This window comes from Salpingoeca rosetta (genome assembly GCF_000188695.1).
Source record: "Salpingoeca rosetta unplaced genomic scaffold supercont1.41, whole genome shotgun sequence".
NCBI lineage: Eukaryota > Choanoflagellata > Craspedida > Salpingoecidae > Salpingoeca > Salpingoeca rosetta.
The window spans coordinates 137,881-159,815 of record NW_004754893.1 but is presented as its reverse complement, the minus strand read 5'-3'; the positions used below and the strand labels follow the sequence as shown (position 1 = coordinate 159,815).

The window sequence follows — 21,935 nt, the reverse complement described above, 5'->3', positions numbered from 1 at the left end:
ATCAGCGGTGTGTTTAGTGTTGTGGTGTGTTTGCATGTGTTGTATCCATCGTGTGTGCACATGTCACCCCTTCTCTGACGCAATGCATCTGCTAACATTTCCGCCTGTCTTCTTTTCCCCTTTCCTCCATCCCGCTGTTTCTCTTGCCTCTAGGTGTTTTCAACAAGAACTGCATGATCAGCTACAGGTAGGCAGGCAACTGCATGCACGCGTGTGGTGTTGACCTCTTTCTCCCACGCCAACGCTCATTTCTTGACGTTGCGTTGTTCCACAATCATGCACTCACACACGCACACATCACACATCACACATCACACATCACGCATCACACATCACAGCAACTTCAAGAACATCTTCCCGCTCTGGGCGCTGGCCCGCTACACCACCAAGTTCCCGCGCGATGAGGAGATTGGCTTTTAACATGTCACTCACACACACTCACACACATCCACTCACACACACACACACACACACACACATCCACACACACTCACTTGTTGGCGATTCATTAAAGATTTGGTTGAAGTTTCTGCAAACCCAAACAAAAGAAGCCACCACTGCCACAGCCAACCCCTTCCGCGACGATGAGTGGCACGCCATCAATATCATCAACAACATCACTGGCCGCCAGCCAGCAGCAGCAGCAGCAGCAGACGTCACATGTTGACTTGCTTCGTGAACAGCACCGCAAGCTCCAGGTGCGTCACCAAACTTGCGCCCATGAACAACAGATCACGTCATGCCCCTGTGATGGTGCCTTTGCGTCCATGTGCTCACGTCTTGCTTTGCACCCCTGTGGCAGCAACGATACTCTGCGCTGGAGGCGCAGCTCGCAGCCAGCAACCCGGAGACCCTTTCGTCAGACTCCCTCCTGGCTGCGCTCCAGCGCACAGTGCGATCGCTCTGCAAGTCCTCTCTGTACAGGTGTGTGTGTGTGTGTGTGTGTGTGTGTGTGTGTGTGTGTGTGTGTGTGTGTGTGTGTGTGTGTGTGTGTGTGTGTGTGTGTGTGTGTGTGTGTGTGCGTGTGTGTGTGTGTGTGTATGATTGAATATCAGGTGCGGCGAGCGAGCGGTGTCTGACATTCACGTGGACAACAGCATCTCAATCCTGAATCTCGCAAACGACGTTAAGGAGGAAGGGTTGCTCAAGGTGTGCAGCCACGTCTCTTCGCTCTTATTTCTCGATGTTTGTATGTATATGTGTGTACATATGTATGTGTGTATGTGTGCGTGGGCAGGCAACGCTCACCATACTCTTGCGGCTCACCAACGCATACACACACACATGCACACACATGCACACGCACACTCCCATGTACACACACCATGGGCTGTAGTATGCGACTGGATTTATCGTCTCGCATTGGCAGCAGTATGAGAGGCGCGACTTTGACGCCGTAGCAGCAGACCTCCTCTTCCGCGTGGTTCGTCCGGGCTGGCGCTGTCAATATCATTGTGGTGTTGAAGCGTTCTGGGACATGTGCACGTGCACGCCAGCACCATGCAATGCACACACGGAGGCACAAATGCACATACGCGCATGTACATGCTCAACCCACTGTACGTGCTCTCCCCCCCTCCTCTCTCTCTCTGCCTGTCCGTTGCTTGCATGCGTGTACACAGGTGAAGGAGAAAACAGCGTTTGCGCTGCACACGGCCGTGAAGTTGAACCGTGAGGATGTGATCTTCCTCTTCTTGCTCGAACACGACGCGGACCTGCCTGCAGTGATTGACCAGGTGTGTGTGTGTGTGTGTGTGTGTGTGTGTGTGCATACCATGCACTGCATTCATGCCAGCAACGTACACACATGAGTGCATACAGACACACATCTACGTACGTAAGCACATTAACACGTTTGTATTGTGTGTTGTCTGTGTGTGTGTCTGTGTGTGTGTGTGTGTGTTGTTTGTGTATGTGTATGTTTCTGTGTGCGTGTGTGTCTGTGTGTGTTGTGTGTGTGTGTCTGTGCGTGTTGTCTGTGTGTGTGTGTGTCTGTGTCTGTCTGTGTGTGTTGTGTGTGTGTGTGTGTGTGTGTGTGCGCGTGTGTGTGTGTGGTCACTCCCCGTCCAGCTTGATGATGACGACGAAACAGCGCTGCAAATTGCGCTGGAGAGCGAACAGGAGAAGATTGCAGACACGCTCGTGCAGCACGGCGCGGGCCTCAACGTCAAAAGTGGGTCGCGGCAGTTGTGACCACCACACTGCCCCGTGAACAGTGTACACGTGTATGTGTGCGTGCGTGTTTGAATCCGGGTTGCATCGGATTCTCTCGTTGATCACATGCAGCGTGACCAAGCCTCAAAATTCATCCACTTCGTCCCTCACCACCACCAACAACAACACTCACCGCACCCTCCACCTCAACACCACCCCTTGACACATAGATTCGAGTGGCGCCTCGCTGCTTCATCAGTCCGTGCAGAAGGGGAAATTGTTTGCTGCCGGCTTCCTTATCGAGGTGCTGCTCTGCTCTCCTTGCAGGCATAAAGCAAACACACACACACACTCTCTCTCTCTCTCCCTCTCTGACCGAACGGTTGTGCGTACGAACACCGACCTCACAATGCTCTTCCCATCATCTCCCCCCACCAACCCCCAACTACCCACTGACCACCGACCACCAACACCAGCGCGGTGCTGATGTGACTGCGGTCGATGCAGCTGGTCAGACGCCGCTCCACATTGCCGGCGCAACGAATCTTGCCAATGCAGCCACCGCCCTCCTTGACGCAAACGCAGATCCAAACACGCAGGTGGTGTAGCAATCGATTGGATGGTGGACTGTCTGACCCCATGAACCAATCTCTCCATTATCTCGATTCCCCCTTGCCACTGCTGGCTCCTGTTTGTCTTCACTCATGTACGCAACCTTCCACTCCCCCGCTGTAATTTGCCATTGCACACCGCACATCTCACCGCCACCACACCGCACACCCTCGCACCACGCATCTCCCCATTGCTCTGCCATTGCCACTGCTCGATTGTTCCATCAAACAACAGGACGGAGAAGGCAACACACCGCTGCACTGCGCTGTGAAGAGCCAGAGCACAGACACGGCACGCACGCTCCTCTCCTGTGATCGCATTCATCCGGACGAACGCAACGCAGAGGTACCACCAACCTACCACGCCTTTTACTCACTGCACTTGTGGTGGGAAGCCCATGTTTCCGTACCACCGCTCATGCAATACTATTCGTGAACTGCACGGCAAGCACCGTCACACAAAGCGCAGCCACTACCATCATGAGCATTCAATTGGCATTACTACCACCATTGCTGTCGTGGCTGTTCCAACTCTGCAACTTTCTCACCACGCCACTCATCTTCACCGCCACCACCCACCTGCACCTCCCTCTATATTAACCACATCAGGGCCACTCTGCGTTGTGGCTGGCGCTGTCGCTTGATTCGCATGCGCTCGCCGCTGATCTGGTGCGTCGCGGGTGCAGTGTTGACGTCACAGCAGCAAACGGGGACTCGATGCTGCATGATGCAATCAGGTACGTAAACAAGGAAATATACGACTGACATGGTCGATGATTGGTGATGGACGATGCTTGTGATGGGTGGAGAAGGGAGGGGGTTCACGTACATACGCTTTGTCGCCTCTCTCGTGGGATGTCATGATGTCACACGGCATGTCTTGAACAACAACAACTTCAACAACTTCAACAACAACAACAACAACAACAACAACAACAACAACAACAACAACAACAACAACAACAACAACAACAACAACAACAACAACAACAACAACAACAACAACAACAACAACAACAACAACAACAACAACAACAACAACAACAACAACAACAACAACAACAACAACAACAACAACAAGATGGTGGAGAAGTCACAAATACTGAATGTGTGCAACCGCAAACTAACCCCTCCCTGTTCGACACGCAACCTCCAACACTTGTTTCGGCATGCCAGATGCAACAAGACCGACGCGGCCTTGTTTCTGCTGGATCACAACTGTGCTGTGGATGTCGTTGACGAGCAACAGCGGACACCGCTGCATCTCGCTGCTGCCGCTGGTGACGGTCCGTTTCTCCTCTTCCCGCGCGAGCGCGCGGGCACATTGATGGACTCTGCCACTTGTGTCTGCGTGTAAATGTGTCTGTCTGTCCGTCTGTCTGCGTGGAAGTGTGTCCGCGTGGAAGTGTGCTGATGCTCGCTTTTGCATTTGCATTTTGCCCTCCTGCTGCTATCAACCATGGCCATCTTTGGTCTGTGTCCGCTCACCACCCCGTGTCTCGTCCTGCAAACACCTCCACGGTGGCAACATACATGTGTGCAGACGCTGTTGTTGCCAAACTGCTGGAGAGAGGGGCGCCCGCCAATGCACAGGACACGGACATGTCCACCCCACTCATGGCGGCGGTCACAAACAACAAGCTGCCAGGTGCACATACACACGCACGCACGCACGCACGCTGGCAACACTGTTGTGGCGAGTTGCTGACGACGCTGCCCTGTTGTGATTGCGCGGCGTGCACGCGTTTCGAGGATAGCAGGTGCACATGCACACATGTATGCACAACGCGTGTGCACATGTTCTTACATGCCCGTATTGTTCACACACACACACACACATGTGCAGTTGTTGCGCGCCTGTTGCAAACGCCCCGCATTGATTTGGAGACGAAGAACACGGAAGGCAGGACAGCGCTCGGCCTATGCGTCAAGGATGACGTCATGGATGAAATCTGCTACCTTCTCCTCCAAAAGGGAGCAAGTGAGTACACACCATAACTTGCACTACGAATTGAATCAAGTGTTGATTGATTGCATGGTGGAGTTTGGTTACGCTTTGTGCTCTTTTTTTTTTTTTTTTTGTGGCGCGTCAGCTTGTCGCCCTGCGACCTTCTCACACTCACAGTCACTCACGCGATGACTCACATATTCACACAACCAAACAACACACAACCAAACAACACACAATTCCATACACACCACAAAAAACTGCTCTATGTGCACTCATGCCAACGCATTGCGTGTAGACATTGACACACAACTGCCAAACGGTGACGGGCTGCTGCATGATGCAATCCGCCACGGTCGAGTGGCGGCAGCGGCGTTCCTCATCGACAACGGGGCAGACCTTGAGGCAGCCAGCGCCGACAACGAGACCCCACTCACGGTCAGCCCCTCAAATGGTGGCGGTGGTGGCGGTGTTTGTGGTGATGGTGGTGATGGTGGCGGTGGTGGCAGTTGTTGGTGGCGGTGGTGGCGGTGTTTGTGGTTGTGGTGGCAGTTGTTTCATCTGAATACGTCGCTGTCAGTGCTATGTTGTTCGTGGGTGCTGGTTCGATCGCTAGCGCTGCTTTCCGTTGTCGTTATCGTTCAATGACCTGTCTTGATTCACTCCTCCCCTCTACCTCCCCTCCGCCTCCCCTCCGCCTCCCCTCCGCCTCCTCTGCCACAATGCGCCTATCTGACAGCTGTGCATCCGCCACAGCCAGCCCGCCATCGCCACGAAGTTGTGCGAGTGCGGCGCAAACGTAAATCGCAGCGTTGAAGGGAAAGCAACGCCGCTGCTGCAGGCGTTACGAGCACGAGAGGTGCGCCAACAACAACAACAACAACAACTTAAACAACAACAACAACTTAAACAACAACAACAAGAACATACCGTCATCATCATCGCTTTCATGCATAAACACACGAATGTTCTGCTTTTGACATGTGATTTTGCAACGGCCACTATTGCAACAACACTCACCTCCCCTCCCTCTCGTTGTTGTGCCAACTTTGCTTATCTTCGTGTTATTGTGTCGTCTTTCACACATGTGTGTGTGTTCTGCGTTGTTGCTGGCTTGCGATTGCACACCTCAACGCTAGGAGGAGATTGCGTCCATTCTCGTTCGCCACGAGTGCGACGTGGACATTACCGATGCAGAGACAGGTCTCACTGCACTGCACAAGGTAGATTTGATGGAACGTGTGTGTGTGTGTGTGTGTGTGCGTGCGTGTGTGTGTGTGTGTGTGTGTGTGTGTGTGTGTGTGTGTGTGTGTGTGTGTGTGTGTGTGTGTGTTGTGTTGTGTTTTCGGATTTGATTTCGTTTATGTGAACGCTGAATCTGAAACGAGTGCTGGTTTCACTGCAGCCTGCCATAACCCTCACACATATATCATTTTTTCATACGCACACGCACGCACACACACACACACACACACACACACACCAATCCTTTCTTGTGTGTCTGGTTTTCCAAGGCGATCGCGGACAAGGACGAGTTTGCGGCGCTGTTTCTGATGCGGCACGGAGCAGACGTGAATGCGAGCAACAACGCAGACATGGAAACACCACTGCACATTGCCTGCAGTGTCGGCATTGAGGTGATATTGTGTTGTCATCCCTTTGTGAAACAGCACAGCTTGCGCTTTGCCTTTGCATTCTCTTGCACGTGCTACACAGTTCACAATTCACGCAGACGAATGCGTGCGCGCGGCATCGCACCACATGTTGCATGCAAGCAATGGCACCCCTCATCGACGCGTGAAAACGATTGGAACCCGTTTCTCTTCCCATGTTGTCGTGCGAGCAGGTGATGCCTTTGATTACAGAGCTGTTGCGCAATCGCGCGGACATCAATGCTCAGGATCGCCACCTGCAGACACCACTGCACAGGTGATGCGTGTGTGTCTGTGTGTGTGCGTGTATGTGCGTGTGTGTGCGTGTGTGTCTGTGTATGTGCGTACATTTTGTTGACATGTAGGTTGTGCCAGGTTCATTGCAGCTTCTTGTAATTCGCATGAATTTCATTCGCGTTGTGCACATGCATTCATAACTACGCGCATTACAGCCCTCCTAACCTTTGCTTGATGCCTGAACACTAACCATCAACCAGGTGTTTGTACAAATCACACACGGATGTCGCTGCAAACTTGCTGGTGCACCCGAAACTGCGCCCAGCGGTAGGCGGTTTGATTGACGTTCATATGCGTTTTGATGTGCAATGTGATTGCACTTTTGAACTTGTTCATTTTCACGGTTTTGTTTGGACATTTCTTTGATGGCTTGAGGCCGCTCGTCACGTAACGCCTTCATGAGCAATCATCAATTTGATCTTCTCATCATGCAACCACCCCACCCGTCACTCATCTGTCATTGCCATTCATCCCTGTTTGGCGCTTCCATCAACTTGCACACATCCGTGTTTTGCATTCCATTCATGTCCATTCACCCCTCCATCCACTCACAACACATACACACACGCACACACGCACGCACACACACACACACACACACACACATATGTGCACACCAGATCCGCGACGATGAGGACCGGACGCTGTTTGGCGTTGCGCTGCACATGCGGCAGTACGACATATGTACACAGCTGCTGCAGATCAACGAAGACGCCATCGAGGAACGTGACCACAACGGCATGACGTATCTCCACGCCGCCCTCGCGGCCGGTGCTGCTGAGGATGTCGACGTTCTCATCAAACTTGGCGTCGACGTCAACGCCCGCATTGACGTGTGTGCAGCGCGCTGGCGGGGCTTGTTTGTTTGTTTGTTTGTTTGTTCGTGTGATGGTGAGAAGAAGGGAAGCGGAAGAGTGAAATGCAGGGGGAGATGGAAACAAATTGCGCGGGGTGCTGCGAGTGCGTGTGGCGCGGTGCCTCGCCAACTCACCGCCATTCTTCTCTTGCGTCCGTGCACACAGGACCCGTCACAACGCATTGCGCTTGCAATTGCCGTTGAGCGCGGCTTGGAAGCCGAGGCAGTCAAGCTGCTCAAAGCGGGCGCGCGGCACGACATTCCAGACGCAATGAGTGGATGGACAGGTAATAGTGATGATCGTGGTGAATGTGCACTGTGACGTTTTGCAATTATGTCTAATGCATGTGCACGTTGCATGGAAGAGAAGCACGTTGTGTTGGGTGTTCTGCGGACAGACCACACCATTCACACATGCATTTTACCCAACTTGCTGCTGATGTTGTTCTATGGTTGTGTGTGTACGTGCATGCGTGTGTATGTGTGTGTATGTGTGCGTACATGCATGTGTGCCTGTGTACACGCTTGTTTGCGTGTGTACGTGCATGCGTCTATGTTTGCGTGTATGTTTGCGTGTATACGTGCATGCGTCTGTGCTTGCGTGTATGTTTGCGTGTGTACGTGCATGCGTGTGTGTGTGTGTGTGTGTACGTCTATGTTTGTGTGTGCGTACATGCCTGTGTGCCTGTGTGCACGCTTGTTTCCTGCACATCTCCTCCACTACTGCAGTTGCACACATGGCGGCGTCGCTGAACTGCGGCCTCGTCCTCGACCAACTCATCAAGCACGGCGCAGACATGAACGCCACAGACTTCCAGGGCGTAAGTGCACACGTTGTGGAGTTTGTATGTCTGTTTGTCTGTCTGTGTGTGTTTGTATAAGAACCTGTGTGTTAACAAGCCTCTAGTTGTGCTTTCGTATTGGTCAGTCAATGCCCATCTTACACGCGCTGTGGCTCTTTATCATCATCGCCAATCATCAATCATCATCAATCGTCGTCGTCACCACCGCCACCCCTGGGCTTGTTTCCACGTCAGGATGGCGTGCTGCATGCAGCCATGCGTGCTGGCCACGAGGCAGTGGTGCAGCAGCTGATGGCCGAGGATGTTGATCTCGACCCGACGCGTACAAACAACGCAGTGAGTTTACCAACGGTGCTGGTGCTGGTGCTGCTGGTGAAGATGTTCGTTCCTGTACCTTTGACACGCAGCACCAACCGAGTGCACCTCCATGAGGGTGCTGTGACCCGTCACGTGACCCTGCTATTCATCAAATCACACGCACACTTGTCCTTCTTGCTTACACATGGCATTTCGATCACTCCAACATTAGGGCGAGACAGCCCTCCATGTGCTCGGCCAATTTCCAAAGCAAAACGCCACGCGCTTGCTGGAGGTGAGCGTGGTGCCAGCGCGTCGTGCAACAGAGTGTATGTGTGTGTGTGTGTGTTTGTATGTATGTTTGTATGTTGTTTGTGTGTGTTTGTATGTATGTTTGTGTGTGTGTGTGCGTGTTTGTATCTGTGTGTGTGTGTGTTTGTATGTTTGTGTGTGTGTGTTTGTATCTGTGTGTGTGTGTTTGTATGTTTGTGTGTCTGTGTGTGTGTTTGTGTGTGTCTACGTGCGTTTAGTTTAGCAGGTTCGTGCTCGTGACAGGTGCCGAACACACTGCAGCACTCCCCGCTGCACATGTTTTTTTTTTTTTGTTTTTTTTGGCATTTTTTCCCAGCCACACACCTCACACGCCCTCTCACAACTCCTCCTGCTGTCCGCTTCACCACCGCCGACACACACACACTCTCTCTCCATTCTGCTTGCCTTTGATGCACGCGTGGTCTGCAGTTGGCATACACGCAGATGAAGCGTGTGCTCAACGCAACCGACGGGCAGGGCAACACGGCGCTGCTGCTGGCGTACAAGAACAGGAGCATGCCTGGTGCCGGCCGCCTCTGCATCGCCCTCGTTGTCAACGGCGCACAGCTCAACATTGCAAACCACCAGCGTGCGTGCACATGTGGGGATGTGTATGGGATGGAAAGACTGTGTGTTGGGGGGGGGGTGAGGGATGGAATTGAGAGGTGTGTGTGTGTGGGTGGGTGAGGGATGGAATTGAGAGGTGTGTGTGTTGTATGTGGATATGGATTTGGGATGGAATTGGGAGGTGTGTGTGTTGTCTGTGGATATGGATTTGGGCATGTGGCCGGGGGAGAAGGAGCACATCTTATTTGTTGGTTGGTCTTACTTGCTCGCTTATTTGTGTGCGTGCGCATATTCATGGCACAGCGCCCGCCTGTGTCGATCGCGGCACCATCAGCTCATGATCACGTGCTCTGCTGTTCTCGCGATGTGGTCTGTGTCGTGCAGGCGAAACGTGCTTCTCTGTTACGGGAAAGGATCGCCGCTTCCTTTTCAAACTCCTCGGTGTGTATGTGTGTGTGTGTGTGTGTGTGTGTGCGTGTGTGTGTGTGTATTTGTCTGTGTGTGCGTATGTCTGTGTGTGTGTCTGTGTGTCTGTGTGTACACACCTATGTGTGTACATGCGTACATGTGTGCTTGTCATCGTGAGAACACGCTCGCACGTTAGATCGATTGATGTGGATTTGTTGTGAATTGCATTGCAGGCGACTTGCCCTGGGAACAGCCGTGGGCCGAGGGGGAATACTGCCAGGTGAGCGAGCAGGGGGCGGGGGAAGTTGTGTTGCTCGAATGTGGTTGTTTGTGGGTGCTTCAGTCAGAAGGGAAAGGAATCCGATGTGCATTCTATTCGGGTGCGTGGCGTTCGTGTCTCTGATTGGATGTGTGCGCCTTGTGACCTTTCTTTGAACAGGAATGCAATGTCAAGTTTGGCACGCGCACGCGCAGACATCACTGGTACGATGGTGACTGCCCGCACCCACATGTTTTTCGTGATTTTCGTTGGTTTTGTAGTTGTACCTGTTCAGCTGCTAAACTAAACACTGTCCTGTCGACTCTTCACGTCGCACAACACACGTGCACACACTTTGATGACAAACACAAACTTACGCACTCACACACACACACTCACACTCACACACACACACACATACTCACACACACACACATACACACACACCACACACACGCACACGCACACACACACACTCTCTCTCTCTCTCTCACACACATTTACCGTGTTTGCAGCCGCCACTGTGGACGGGTGCTGTGCGACAAGTGCTCGCAGAAGAAAACGCCCATTGTCAAATTCAAGCTGGACAAACCCGTGCGCGTGTGCAACGTGTGCTTTGATCTGCTTTCAGGCCTCACGAGCTAGTGGACACTAGAACGTGCTTCCCCACCCACGCCCAAAAACCATCCTCCTCCTCGCCTCGCTCGCTTATCGCTCGCTCTCGCTCTCATGATTGGATGATTGTTGTAGCTGTTGCTTGTTTGTTATGAGAATCACACGCACGTACACCAGCCCAGTTTGGACGATTTGATGGTGATATCATGTAATTTTCGCCGGAACAAAGCCACAATCGCGCCCTTGCTCGCTCGCAACCCTTGCTTGCGGGTGTCATGTGCGTGATCAGCACAAGGACCACGTTGAAGGAGGTGGTTGGCTCTGTCTGTGAGCGTGTGCAAGGATGATGATGCACGGGGTGTGCGCCGTGTACAAGCCACGTGGCATGACATCTGCCAAAACAGTGGCCATCATCAAACGAATCCTCCGCACGCACCAGGTGCGCATGACATGTGTTGTGTGTGTGTGAGGATGCAAGGGTGTGTGTGTGTGTGTGTGTATGTGTGTGTGTGCGTGTGTGTGCGTGTGTGTGAGGATGCAATGGTGCGTGTGTCTGTTGATGTTTGTTCGTCTCTGTGTATGTGTGTATATGTGTGTGTGTATGTGCGTGATGCGCACGTCTGTCTGTTCGTCTGCGTGTTTGTTTGTTCGTGTTTGGTGCATGACTTGCTGTGCTGACAACGACAGCATGGACAAACGCCCGCCGCACCATGCAGAAAGAAGCACTGGCAGCAGCACAGCAGCCACCAAACGCCGAGAACGAGCACACCTCTGCGCCACCAAAGCGGCTGAAGGTCGGGCACGGCGGAACTTTGGATCGGCTCGCAGAAGGCGTGCTTGTGATTGGTGTTGGGCATGGATGCAAGCATCTCAAGCACTTTCTCGGTGGAACGAAAGAGTACGTGGTACGTTCATTTCCTCTATCCGTTGTGTGTGTGTGTGTGTGTGTAGGTGTGTGTGTGTGTGTGTGTGTGTGTGTGTGTGTGTGTGTGTGTCGTGTTTCTAAGTGCACGAATAACATTTCAATCTGCAGAAAGAGAGACGTTCTCCACTGCGAAATTATCGTGCCCGTACATCTGTGCTACACCCTTCCATACAGCAAGCTAAGCATCTGGATCCTCGCCGGCTTCGTACACTTGTAAGTTAGTTGCATGTTTTATAAGTGCGTGGCCACATATCTGGAATAGTGTCCGAAGGTCACTAAACGCAGGGTTCTCTCAAAATCAACGCAATGGGATGCGGATCTGTGTGTGTGTGTGTGTGTGTGTGTGTGTGTGTGTGACTGCGTCGATGGGTGGAGCGCAGCTGCCCTCAAGCCAGAACGACCGGCGCCGCTTGCTCATCATCGTTCCTTCTTTGCTTCCTTGTTTGCTTCCCTGTGTTCGATGCCTGTGTTCAATAACTGCTGATCTGCGGCAAACACATAGGTGACGGCTGAATTGGGCAAGGAGACAGACACATACGACATGGACGGCGCCGTGACAGCCCGGTCCCCGTTCCAGCACATCTCCCTCGCGCAGACGTTGGTGCGTACAGAGCACTGATGTTGCGTGCGTGTGTGTGTGTGTGTGTGTGTGTGTGTGTGTGTGTGTGTGTGTGATAATCAGATCACGGCATGCATCATCTCTTGGCCAGTGCCTCAAGTGACAAAGCATTCATGCTCGATCGATCACAAAAACACACACAAACACAAACACACAATCGCACACACTTTCTCCTTTTTCACATCTCCCGCGCCTCATTGTGGTGCAGAGCGCATTGCATCAGTTCCGTGGACAGTTCATGCAGACACCACCGCTGTTCTCCGCCCTCAAAATCCACGGAAAGCGATTGTCAGACTACACGCGCGCTGGCGTGCATGTGGAGCCACGCGCAAGGCTCGTGCACGTCACACAGCTTGACTTGTGCTATTTTGCTCCGCCAGAGGTGACGCTGCATATCGCTTGCAAGTCCGGTCTCTACGTGCGCAGCCTCGTCCATGATCTTGGAACAGGTATGCTAACAACTGTGGGACCCTCTGTGTGTGTGTGTGTGTGTGTGTGTGTGTTGTGCTGTGTTTTGTGTGTCTGTGTCTGTGTGATGTCTGTGTGTGTGTGTGTGTCTGTGTGTGCCTGTGTGATGTGTGTGTGTGTGTGTGTGTGTGTCCGTGTGTGCCTGTGGCTGTGTGTCTGTGTGACTGTCCCCCTGACGGTATCCTTCCTTGCTTTTTTCCTTTGCTACGCTCCCACCTGCTCAGCCCTCTCCTACACGTCAACACACTCTCACCCGCAACGCACAACGAACGCACGCTACACCACCTGCAGCCCTCGACAGCCACGCGAGCGTGACCACGCTCATCAGGACGCGCGTAAACAACTTTGGTCTCTTGGATGCACTTCAGGTCTGGGATATGAGGTGGCTGTGTGTGTGTGTGTTGTGTTGTGTTGTGTTGTGTTGTGTTGTGTTGTGTTGTGTTGTCTTGTGTTGTGTTGTGTTGTGTTGTGTTGTGTTGTGTTGTGTGCTGCAATATGGCATGGTGCAATACTGTACTAACACGCTGCAACCTTATGCACGTGCTCTTGTCAGCCCGACAACTGGACGCCGCAGCACTTTGAACGTGCCTTCAGGCGTTATCCACTTTCATTTGCCAAAGACTAGGACAGCACGCACACACACACACACACACACACACACACACACACACACACACACACACACACACACACACACAACTGTTTTGACAAGTCTTCCCACTCCTCTGTCACTCCTTCGACGCACATGAGATGCAATGGACCGTAATTTTCTTGCCACATGCATGATCAGACACCCACATCCTGCTGCGGTGTGCTCAACACCAGCATGATGCACGTGCTTATCGGTATTTAAGGCGCTCACGTCAACCACCATCATACCGGCATCAACCCAAAGTACAAGAGTCAATCAACCTTTACGTGAAACGCAAGCCACAGGAAGAACGGCACATCATGCACTGCCAACCCACATACCCCACGTACCAAAGTTGCTTTCATTGCTACGTTGTCACGACGTGTTGGTGGGGCCGCACAACATGTGTGAAGAGAGTCACGCATTCCCGAACCGTTTAAAAGAGTGGAGTCACATCACAACACAATACCACCACAACACAATCGATACCAGCACAAGCTCAAAAAAGTCAGGAGGCAAACAAGATTGCAGCATTGATGCAATGTTATTTGTGCTAAATGCATTTAAACGCGCAAATGACATGAGACAAACTGCAACCATCAAAACAAGGATGGTTCAAAAGCAAAGAAGACAAGCACAAGCATGTGGTGTGACAACGGTGCATGTGTAAATTGCGTGCAATACACAGCGAACATGCACCTCATGCACGCTGCTGCCGCTGCCACAGAACAAAGAGTAGACAGCGCGGTTCAGGAAGAGCGACGCTGACACACGCCTATGGAGAGAGCACGGTGGCGCAATCGACACAAAAATGGCAACATGACACTGTGTCATCCACAGTGGACAGGCGTATATGTAACATGAAGAACATGGCGTATGTAACATGGAACAAAGCCATGAGTGGATTAGCTTGGGGTGGAGGGGGTTGCTGGAACCGATAGGCTGGATTTGGTGGTGCGAGTCCCGCTGTTGTCGGACGAGTCAACACCGTTCTTCGAGGACAACACTTCAACTTTTTCTTGTTGCAGCATGTTTGCCAACTCGTCTGGATTCGCAACTACGCCCGAACCGGTGGTCACTGCAGCGGCTGTGGTTGGGGTGGTTGTGGTCGTGGTTGTGGTCGTGGTTGTGGTCGTGGTTGATGTCGCTGTTGTTGCTGTTGTCGCTGTTGTTGTTGTATCAACTGCAGTGGCTGTTGTTTTGGCCGTCGTCGTCGTCGTCGTTGCATCTGTCGTCGATCCCGTACTTGCAACATCAAGAATGGTCCCTTTTGCTGATGCAACGGCTGGCGTGTCCCCCGATGCCAACGCTTCCGGCCGTGTCGGGGCAGGTGAGTGCGGCTTGGCAACAGCGCCGTCCATTGCCGTTGCACCCGCGTTTAGAGGCAGATCCTCGGAGCCAATGGAGGAGGTGGAGAGTGGAGCCGGCTTTCGTTTGTGCCCAGCAGAGGCAGCAGGGGCCGCAGTGGACCGCGCAAGCTTGTGCTCCCCGCTGGCTTCAGCGGCAACTTGTGCTGCTGCTGTTGCGGCTTGCAACGGCCCGGCCCTGGTGGAGGCCGTGGAGGCAGGTGCTGTGGGTGGCTGTTTAGTTGGCGCAGTTGTTGTCGTTGTCGTTGCCGCAGGTGTTGTCTTTGCTGCTGTCGCTGGTGCAGCCGCACGGCCAGAAGACGAAGCAACCGAAGAGGATGTCCTTGATGGCGGAGACGGCAGTGATGAGGCGGCAGATGAAGAGGAAGATGAATTGGACTTGGATGATGACGATGATGACGATGATGACGATGCAGAGTGCCGGGTGGAGCGGCCTTCCCTTGCACGAGAAGAGGATGGCATTCCATCTTGGCCGCGTGGGCCCGTAACGTCATGGCTGTCACGGTGGTTGTGCTCGGCACTTGCACTGCCGTCGCTGCTGCTGTCGCTGTCACTGCTGCTGCCATCCCCATCCTCATCATCACTGTCATCGTCGTCGTCATCCTCACGCTTGCCGCGGGCTCGTGCGGTTGACTTGCCCTGTCCCGAACTTCGTGCGTGGTGGGTGGGAGAGTGAGGATGAGCATCCGCACCCACAGATCCTGCAATACGCGTCGCCTCTTGCGTAGGGGCGCGCTGCGAGTGCGGCTGTGCCGGCAGCGGTATCGACGGTGAAACTGGTGATGCCTGCGCGCGCTTGCTCTTCTTGGGCGGGGGAGCTGTGCCAGACTGCGCCGAAAAGCCTACTGCCGGCTGTGCTGGTGCCGTTGCTACAGTGCGTGGACCGGATGACGACGACTGGGAACGACTGGAGCGACCTAGTGCCGTGCCCACTGCGTGCTCGCTCGCGTGTTGTTCGTCGCGCGAATGCATGCGCTCGTGCTTGTTTCGGTTTGAACTGTTGGTGAAAGCGGCGGCGCAGTAGCGGCAGCTGTAAGGGCGTTCACCTGGCACGGGCATCAACCAATGGCATTCGAGTGAGAGCATGGTCGCAAGTTGGATGTGTTGAGGACAGGTGACGGGATTAAAAAAATTTTTCAAACAGTTGAGGTGACGCGGCAGGAATAGACTCATGACAAAACAAAGACAAACACACACACACAACACTGCAGAGACAGAGTTGGGAGGAAGGAGGTGTGTGTGTGTATGTGTGTGTGTGGTGATTGTTGGAGGGTAACAGCGAGACACCAATGACAGCAATACAACTCCACTGAGCAAGCTTGCGAGCGAGACAGTGCTTCTAGCTGAAACCAGGACCACAAGAGAATAACAACCTGGCGCACACACAGCTGGAACAAAGCCAATAGAACATCGCGCACGTGATGCAGCAAGAGACGGAACAACACAGAACAACTGCTCCGACAACATGCACAGCAGTACTACAACAAGAACATGCACAGCTGTACAACAACAAGAACATACACAGAACCACGGCGGCTTTCAAAGCACGCCAACAGTACCTGTGTGGACGCGGAGGTGGCGTTTGAGGTTGGACGACCATCGGAAGGCACGCTCGCAGACGTTGCAGACGAACCAGCGCTCGCCATCACGAAAGTCGACGCGCCAGAGCGCCCTGAGCTCCTCCTGGCTGACGCGGCGGCCCGCAGAGGCGGCAACTGCAGCTTGAGCAGCGACGGCAGCAGAGCGCTCCTGTACGCTTGCGCTGGACGCCATGGTGAAGCCAGAGCCTGTTGGTGAGGTGGGCCCTGCGTGGGGAGCAGCGTATGCGGGGTGCTGCGGGTGCTGCTGCTGATGGAAGGGATATGCTTGTTGTTGTTGTTGTTGGAGGTGCTGTTGCTGTTGCTGGAGGGCGTAGAGCGGATGGGTCGGTGCAGGCATGCCGAGCTGGTTCGGTGCACCTGCCACGTATGCGCTGGGCTGCATGGCGCCCCCGTAGAGGAAGCGGTGTTGTTGTTGATCGTGCTGGCGCTGTTGCGTGAGCCGCAGGGAGTGGTTGCGGGCCTGTTGCTGTGATGCGGCTGGCAGAGTTGTTGTTGTTGTTGGTGTTGCTGTGGTAGCTGGTGTTGTCTGGGTTCCTGGTAACTGTACCTGGGCAGGGTGCTGTTGGTATTGTTGGAGCTGCTCGGGCTGAAGGGATTGCCGCTGCGCTTGCCAGGTGTGCAGGGAGGATGGAAAGTATGGGTTGGCTGGGCCAGGAAGCATTGGGTTTCCGTGCAAGGATGCTGGTGTTGCCATGTACGGCATTTGTCCCGGTGCAGGCATGCCGGCGGCCATCATGTAGGCGAAGAGGCGCGGATCGGTGCCTGCAGGCAAGGCAGAGTGGGGCTGGACGTATTGCGTCAGCGTGCCGCCCCCTGCCAGCTGCTGAGGAAAGGCTGGGGTGGGTAGGTATCCTTGCTGTTGTGGTTGTTGTTGTGGTTGTTGTTGTTGTTGTTGTGGTTGTTGTGGTTGTTGTTGTTGTTGTTGTTGTGGTTGTTGCTGCTGCTGATGCTGGAGTTGGGCGGGGGTGAGAGCAGGGTGAACGATGGGTGGAGGCCGTTGCTGCTGCTGCTGCTGTTGTTGTTGTTGTTGTTGTTGTTGTTGTTGTTGTTGTTGTTGTTGTTGTTGTTGTTGTTGTTGAGCTGCATACAAGGCAGCGAGTTGCTGTTGTTGTTGATGTTGTTGTTGATGTTGTTGTTGTTGTTGTTGTTGTTGTGGGAAGGCGCCACCCATCATACTTGCGGGGTGCATGCCAGCATAGGGCTGGTGGAAGGGATGCTGCTGATGTTGCTGCGCCAGCGCAAACGAGGCAGGCAGAGCTGTTGCGACCTGCATGGTGCGATGCTGTTGAGCAAAGAGGTTGGGCTGCTGCTGCTGCTGCTGGGGACCCGGAGCAGCGGAAGCGACAGCTGTACGACTGCTGCTGGTTGTGCGTGTGCTGCGTTTGCCGCTGTCGGCGCCAGGAGTTGGCATTCCACAAAACGGTTTGGGCCTCTTTGCTTGTCACAGAGCTCACTCACAGACACGTGCGCGCAATGGGAGCAGGAGTTGGAGGAGACGAGGGCTTGTTGTTGGTTGGTCGCAAGGCAGTGTTGATTGATTGAGTGGTTGTTTGCGTTGTGACCGTTGCCTCGGGTGGACGCAAGACTTACGGTGCAGCCTTGTCTGAGAACGACAGCAGTGGCCGAAGAAGAACAACAGTGCGAACAACAACAAGGCCAAGACGAAGAAGACAAAGAAGCCGCAGCAAGAATGGAAGAGCTGAAGCGTGAGAATGAACAAGCATAAATGTGCATGCACGTCTGCGTGTGTGCGTGTGTGCATGCGCATGTGCGTGTTGTGTGATGTGATGAACGCTCACGAGACACAAGCGCATGGCATAGTCTCTCACCTGGCTTGACCGATCGATGACAGCCACTCCTGGGAAAGAAAGGTCGCTGATTTGCTTGGCGTTGGAGCGGCTTGCGGCGTTGTGTTTGTTTGGAGGGGCTGTTGGGGTTTTGAGGTCAGGGGGCGATATAGGTGGGATGAAACAAGGATAGGGTGTGGAGAGAGGTGAGTTGAAAGGAGAGGTGAGGGTGAATGGATGATTGAGAACATAAGCAAGCAAGGAGCACACGTCACGAACGGTCGGAGGAAAAGGGGGAGGCGAGGCCGTGGATACGGCAAGAGGGGGGGTGTGTTGCATCAACCAAGCAAGCAGAGCAAGCAGGCAAACGAAGGAGCGACGCGAACGGATGGGAAGAAGGAAGGGGGGAAGTAGGGGAAGGAAGGAAGGAAGAACGAGATCAGCCAGGTTGAGTCACCAAACAGGCAAGGCAGTGTGTTGGGTGGTTTGTGCAAGTGTGTTTAAACAAGGGAGGGGATCAAAAGGTTTCGAGGCAACCACAGCTCACGGGCAGCCCGCAAGCAATGATGGTGGGGGAGGTGATGCGGATGATCAAGCACGCTGGCACAACACACCTGATGCACAACACGAAGCAAGACAAGCTGCCGGCAGGCAGTCACACTAATGCAACGAATTGCAAGCAAGTCTTCTTCTTCGTTCGTGGGCGAGCGTCGAGCGAGTGTTTTGGTGTTTTGCGGGTGCGTGAAGAGACAAAACCAGCAAAACAAGCAAGCAAGCAAGCAAGCGGTGGTGGTGGTGGTGGTGGTGAGGAGGAGGAGGAGGCAGGGGATGATGATGGTGATGACGACAATGTGTGGCTGGTGCGCATGCGTAAGAGAGGGGGTGCGACACGGGAAAACAATCGATGCAAGAAGCAAGAAGGGGCTTGCTTGCTTGCGGTTGGCTGACCTTGCCCAATCAGTCAGTAGGTCAGTCCACCAACAACGAAAACAGACAAGAGGAAGCGCAGAGAAGCGAGCGGGGAAGAAGCGTCAAAGAAACAGCAGATAGCGAATGGAACATTGTGATTGCTTGCTGACTCGCTTGCTTGTGCGCTTGCGCGTGTGCGTGTTGTGTGTGTGTGTGTGTGGAAGCGAAGGCAAAGAGAGAAGAGCAGAGAAGAGCAGCACAGCACAGAAGAGGGAGAGAGACAGGGACAGGGTTGGGTCAGCAATTCGCTCGTCTCACCGATTCTTGGAAAGCGGGACAATATGTGGGACGATCGCTGGGACAGAGTCCTGGGACAAATCGAAGCCTGCGGTAGCGAAGCTGACCCGCAAAATGCACGTGCAAGACAGGTGCTTCGTCACCGTCGGTTTTACTTTTTGCAGCGTTGCGCGCAAAGTCGCGCGTTGGTCACAGTGCAAGCAAAGCGTGCCGCAGGAGAAGCAAGACGACAGCGGCGTTGCGCGGTCATCCAAGACGCCACACGCGTGCACGCACAACACTCAAACAACGGCTCCAGACAGGCAAGCCAGACAAACAGCAGGGTGGAAAGCAGTGGAGCTCGCTCACCCCGCGCAAGCTACAGCGACTGGTACGAGCGCACCACCTGCTGCAGCGCAAGGAAGTGCTGGTGCAGATCCTCGGCCCCCAGCCTGGCACCCAAGTGGTGGGTCAGTGGTGGGTCAAAACGACAGATGGGAAAGTGTATGGAAAAAAAATGTGGGCGATGTGTGGGAATCAAAGTGAGCTTGCGTAGTCGTGTGACGTGGTGATGCATGATGAGATATGATGAAGATACGCGTGCGCGCGCGCGTGTGTGTGTGTGCGTGTGTGTGTGCGTGTGCGTGTGTGTGTGCATGACTATGATGTGATGCGTGAGTGAGTGAGTATGCCTCGTCGGCACATCAACCGCTAGGCTCTGTGTGTGTGTGTGTGTGTGTGTGCTGCATCGTGGACATGCATGCCTGCTTACCCGTATGCAGAGTACTGGTGAAGGAAAGCCCTGTGGCGATACAACCGCCAAGCTTTGTGACTCACAGCACGCTGTGGTCGTTTGCGAGGGCGTGCGTGTGTGCGTGCGCGTTTGTGTGAATAGTAGTAGTCTTGTGGTCTTGTGGTGTGATTTGGTTTGATGGTGTTGTGGTGTGCAGCTAGCTGTGGTGTTTTTGCTGCTGGTGACTTCACACTCAAGCAAGAGGACGTCACGCGCTGGATAATGAGCGGACGTTGCATCACACCATGGGTGAAATCAAGGTACAATAGTGGTCAAACCTGACTTCGAAAAGCCATTCGCCCTTCTCAACCCATCCTCACAATCTTCGCCAACGCCATGCACCTACCCACATGCACGCATGCACAGATACCCACACGCCAGGCCGCGGTTTCAAACTCACAAGCGGGTGGGCAAGAGCCTTCTCGTTGGAGAGGAGGGCGACCGCCTTGCCGTTGCCTGCGATGCGTGTGCGGTCGTTTGATCGAGAAGCGAAGACCTTTGGCGTCGCAGTCGTGGTGCCCACATCACGAAGCGCACCTGAAGACAAAACGCAAAACTGTGAGAACCACGTCGGAGACGCAGTAAAAAACCGTGACGTTTCCACCATTTCCACCATTTCCACCACAGATCAACCCGAACGAATAAAGATGTGACGTCACATCGGGATTGTCACGATTTAGCGCGTTTGGGGTCTTTGTTTTGTTGTGTGGTGTGTGTGTGTGTGTGTGTGTGTGTGTGTGTGTGTGTGTGTGTGTGTGTGAAAAAAAAAGTGTGTGTGTGTGTGTGTGTGTGTGTCTGTGTGTGTCTGTGTGTCTGTGTGTCTGTGTCTGTGTCTGTGTCTGTGTCTGTGTGTGTCTGTGTGTGTGTGTGTGCATGTCTGTGCGTCTCTCTCACACCCACTCACCCTCTCTCACCTCTCTCACACCTGAGGCGAGGTCTGTGCCATGGCAGAAGTAAAGCTGTGAGACGCAGGCGTTGCCGCCCCGAGCAATGGCCGTGCTGGTGTTGTCCTCGGTGCCGTGCCGGCCCTGTACCAGCGCCTCGGGTGGTGGCGCCAGAAACGGGGGTTCCGCAGGTGGGTGTGGATACAGCGGCGTCTGGGACGTCAGGTCTGCTGTGGCCGCATGCGCTGCCACCGTGCCAGTGGCTGCGGTGACTAGTGCCCTTGTGGTTCCTGTTGCAGATCTGGCGGCGTTTTGCAGCGGTCTCGCGCGGTGAAATCCTTCCTCAAGGTGCGCACCAGCATTAAGCATGGCGGACGCTGTCTTGAGCAATGGCGCCCACTCATATCGCGTAAATGCCTGGTACGTGGGCGGCATCTGGGGCACCAACCGCAGCCGCAGAAGCTTGTAGTCCGGGTGTGGACACGCTTCCCGCAACACCTGTCCAAAGCTACTGTTCACAGGCGACATCTGCACGCGCGTGTGTGTGTGTGTGCATACGTGTGTGTGCATGTGTGCACGTGCATTTGTGTGTGTATGCACGTCTGTATGGTGGCTTACTAACGACACCATCCAATCCACCACCACCACCACCACAACTACAACAACAACAACAACAACAACAACAACAACAACAACAACAACAACAACAACAACAACAACCAACAACAACAACACCACTAGCAACAACAACAACAACACTAGCAACAACAACCACCACCACTAGCAACAACACCAACAACAACACAACAACACACAACAACAACACCACCACCAACAACACGACAACACGACACTACGACAACAACAACGACACACAACACCACCACGACAACACA

At 53.7% G+C, this 21,935-nt stretch overlaps 4 protein-coding genes across 4 annotated transcripts in view; 2 read left to right on the top strand and 2 right to left on the bottom strand.

Moving 5' to 3' along the window:
- The first annotated feature begins 524 nt into the window (after positions 1-524).
- Positions 525-10,968, top strand: PTSG_11174 (uncharacterized protein). The gene is made up of 29 exons (XM_004987764.1): positions 525-698; positions 803-924; positions 1,056-1,149; positions 1,337-1,423; positions 1,623-1,736; positions 2,071-2,173; positions 2,385-2,458; positions 2,631-2,753; positions 3,001-3,111; positions 3,375-3,502; positions 3,942-4,051; positions 4,309-4,413; positions 4,612-4,746; positions 5,012-5,151; positions 5,453-5,572; positions 5,853-5,936; positions 6,228-6,350; positions 6,560-6,642; positions 6,863-6,929; positions 7,283-7,495; positions 7,685-7,805; positions 8,248-8,339; positions 8,556-8,657; positions 8,851-8,913; positions 9,360-9,519; positions 9,882-9,938; positions 10,139-10,185; positions 10,345-10,388; positions 10,680-10,968. The coding sequence occupies exons 1-29, from the start codon at positions 585-587 to the stop codon at positions 10,807-10,809; spliced, it is 3,066 nt and encodes a 1,021-aa protein (XP_004987821.1). The 5' UTR covers positions 525-584; the 3' UTR covers positions 10,810-10,968.
- A 29-nt stretch (positions 10,969-10,997) lies between these two features.
- Positions 10,998-13,703, top strand: PTSG_11173 (uncharacterized protein). Its single transcript, XM_004987763.1, has 6 exons — positions 10,998-11,218; positions 11,496-11,684; positions 12,207-12,305; positions 12,532-12,772; positions 13,083-13,159; positions 13,345-13,703. The coding sequence occupies exons 1-6, from the start codon at positions 11,123-11,125 to the stop codon at positions 13,414-13,416; spliced, it is 774 nt and encodes a 257-aa protein (XP_004987820.1). The 5' UTR covers positions 10,998-11,122; the 3' UTR covers positions 13,417-13,703.
- A 75-nt stretch (positions 13,704-13,778) lies between these two features.
- On the bottom strand, positions 13,779-17,466 carry PTSG_11172 (uncharacterized protein). Its single transcript, XM_004987762.1, has 2 exons — positions 16,349-17,466; positions 13,779-15,835 (listed from the first exon to the last, which is right to left on the bottom strand). Exons 1-2 carry the CDS (start codon positions 17,124-17,126, stop codon positions 14,328-14,330), a joined length of 2,286 nt encoding a protein of 761 aa, XP_004987819.1. The 5' UTR covers positions 17,127-17,466; the 3' UTR covers positions 13,779-14,327.
- Positions 17,467-19,741: 2,275 nt separating this feature from the next.
- The window catches only part of PTSG_11171 (uncharacterized protein), a gene marked incomplete at its 3' end in the record, with an annotated part of 4,846 nt that continues 2,652 nt past the window's right edge, over positions 19,742-21,935 (bottom strand). The window contains exons 9-12 of the mRNA XM_004987761.1: positions 21,081-21,567; positions 20,556-20,692; positions 20,135-20,370; positions 19,742-19,814 (exon numbers count right to left, since the gene is read on the bottom strand). Of these exons, the coding sequence (XP_004987818.1) occupies positions 19,742-19,814; positions 20,135-20,370; positions 20,556-20,692; positions 21,081-21,567 (933 nt within the window). The remainder of the gene's footprint in view (positions 19,815-20,134; positions 20,371-20,555; positions 20,693-21,080; positions 21,568-21,935) is intronic.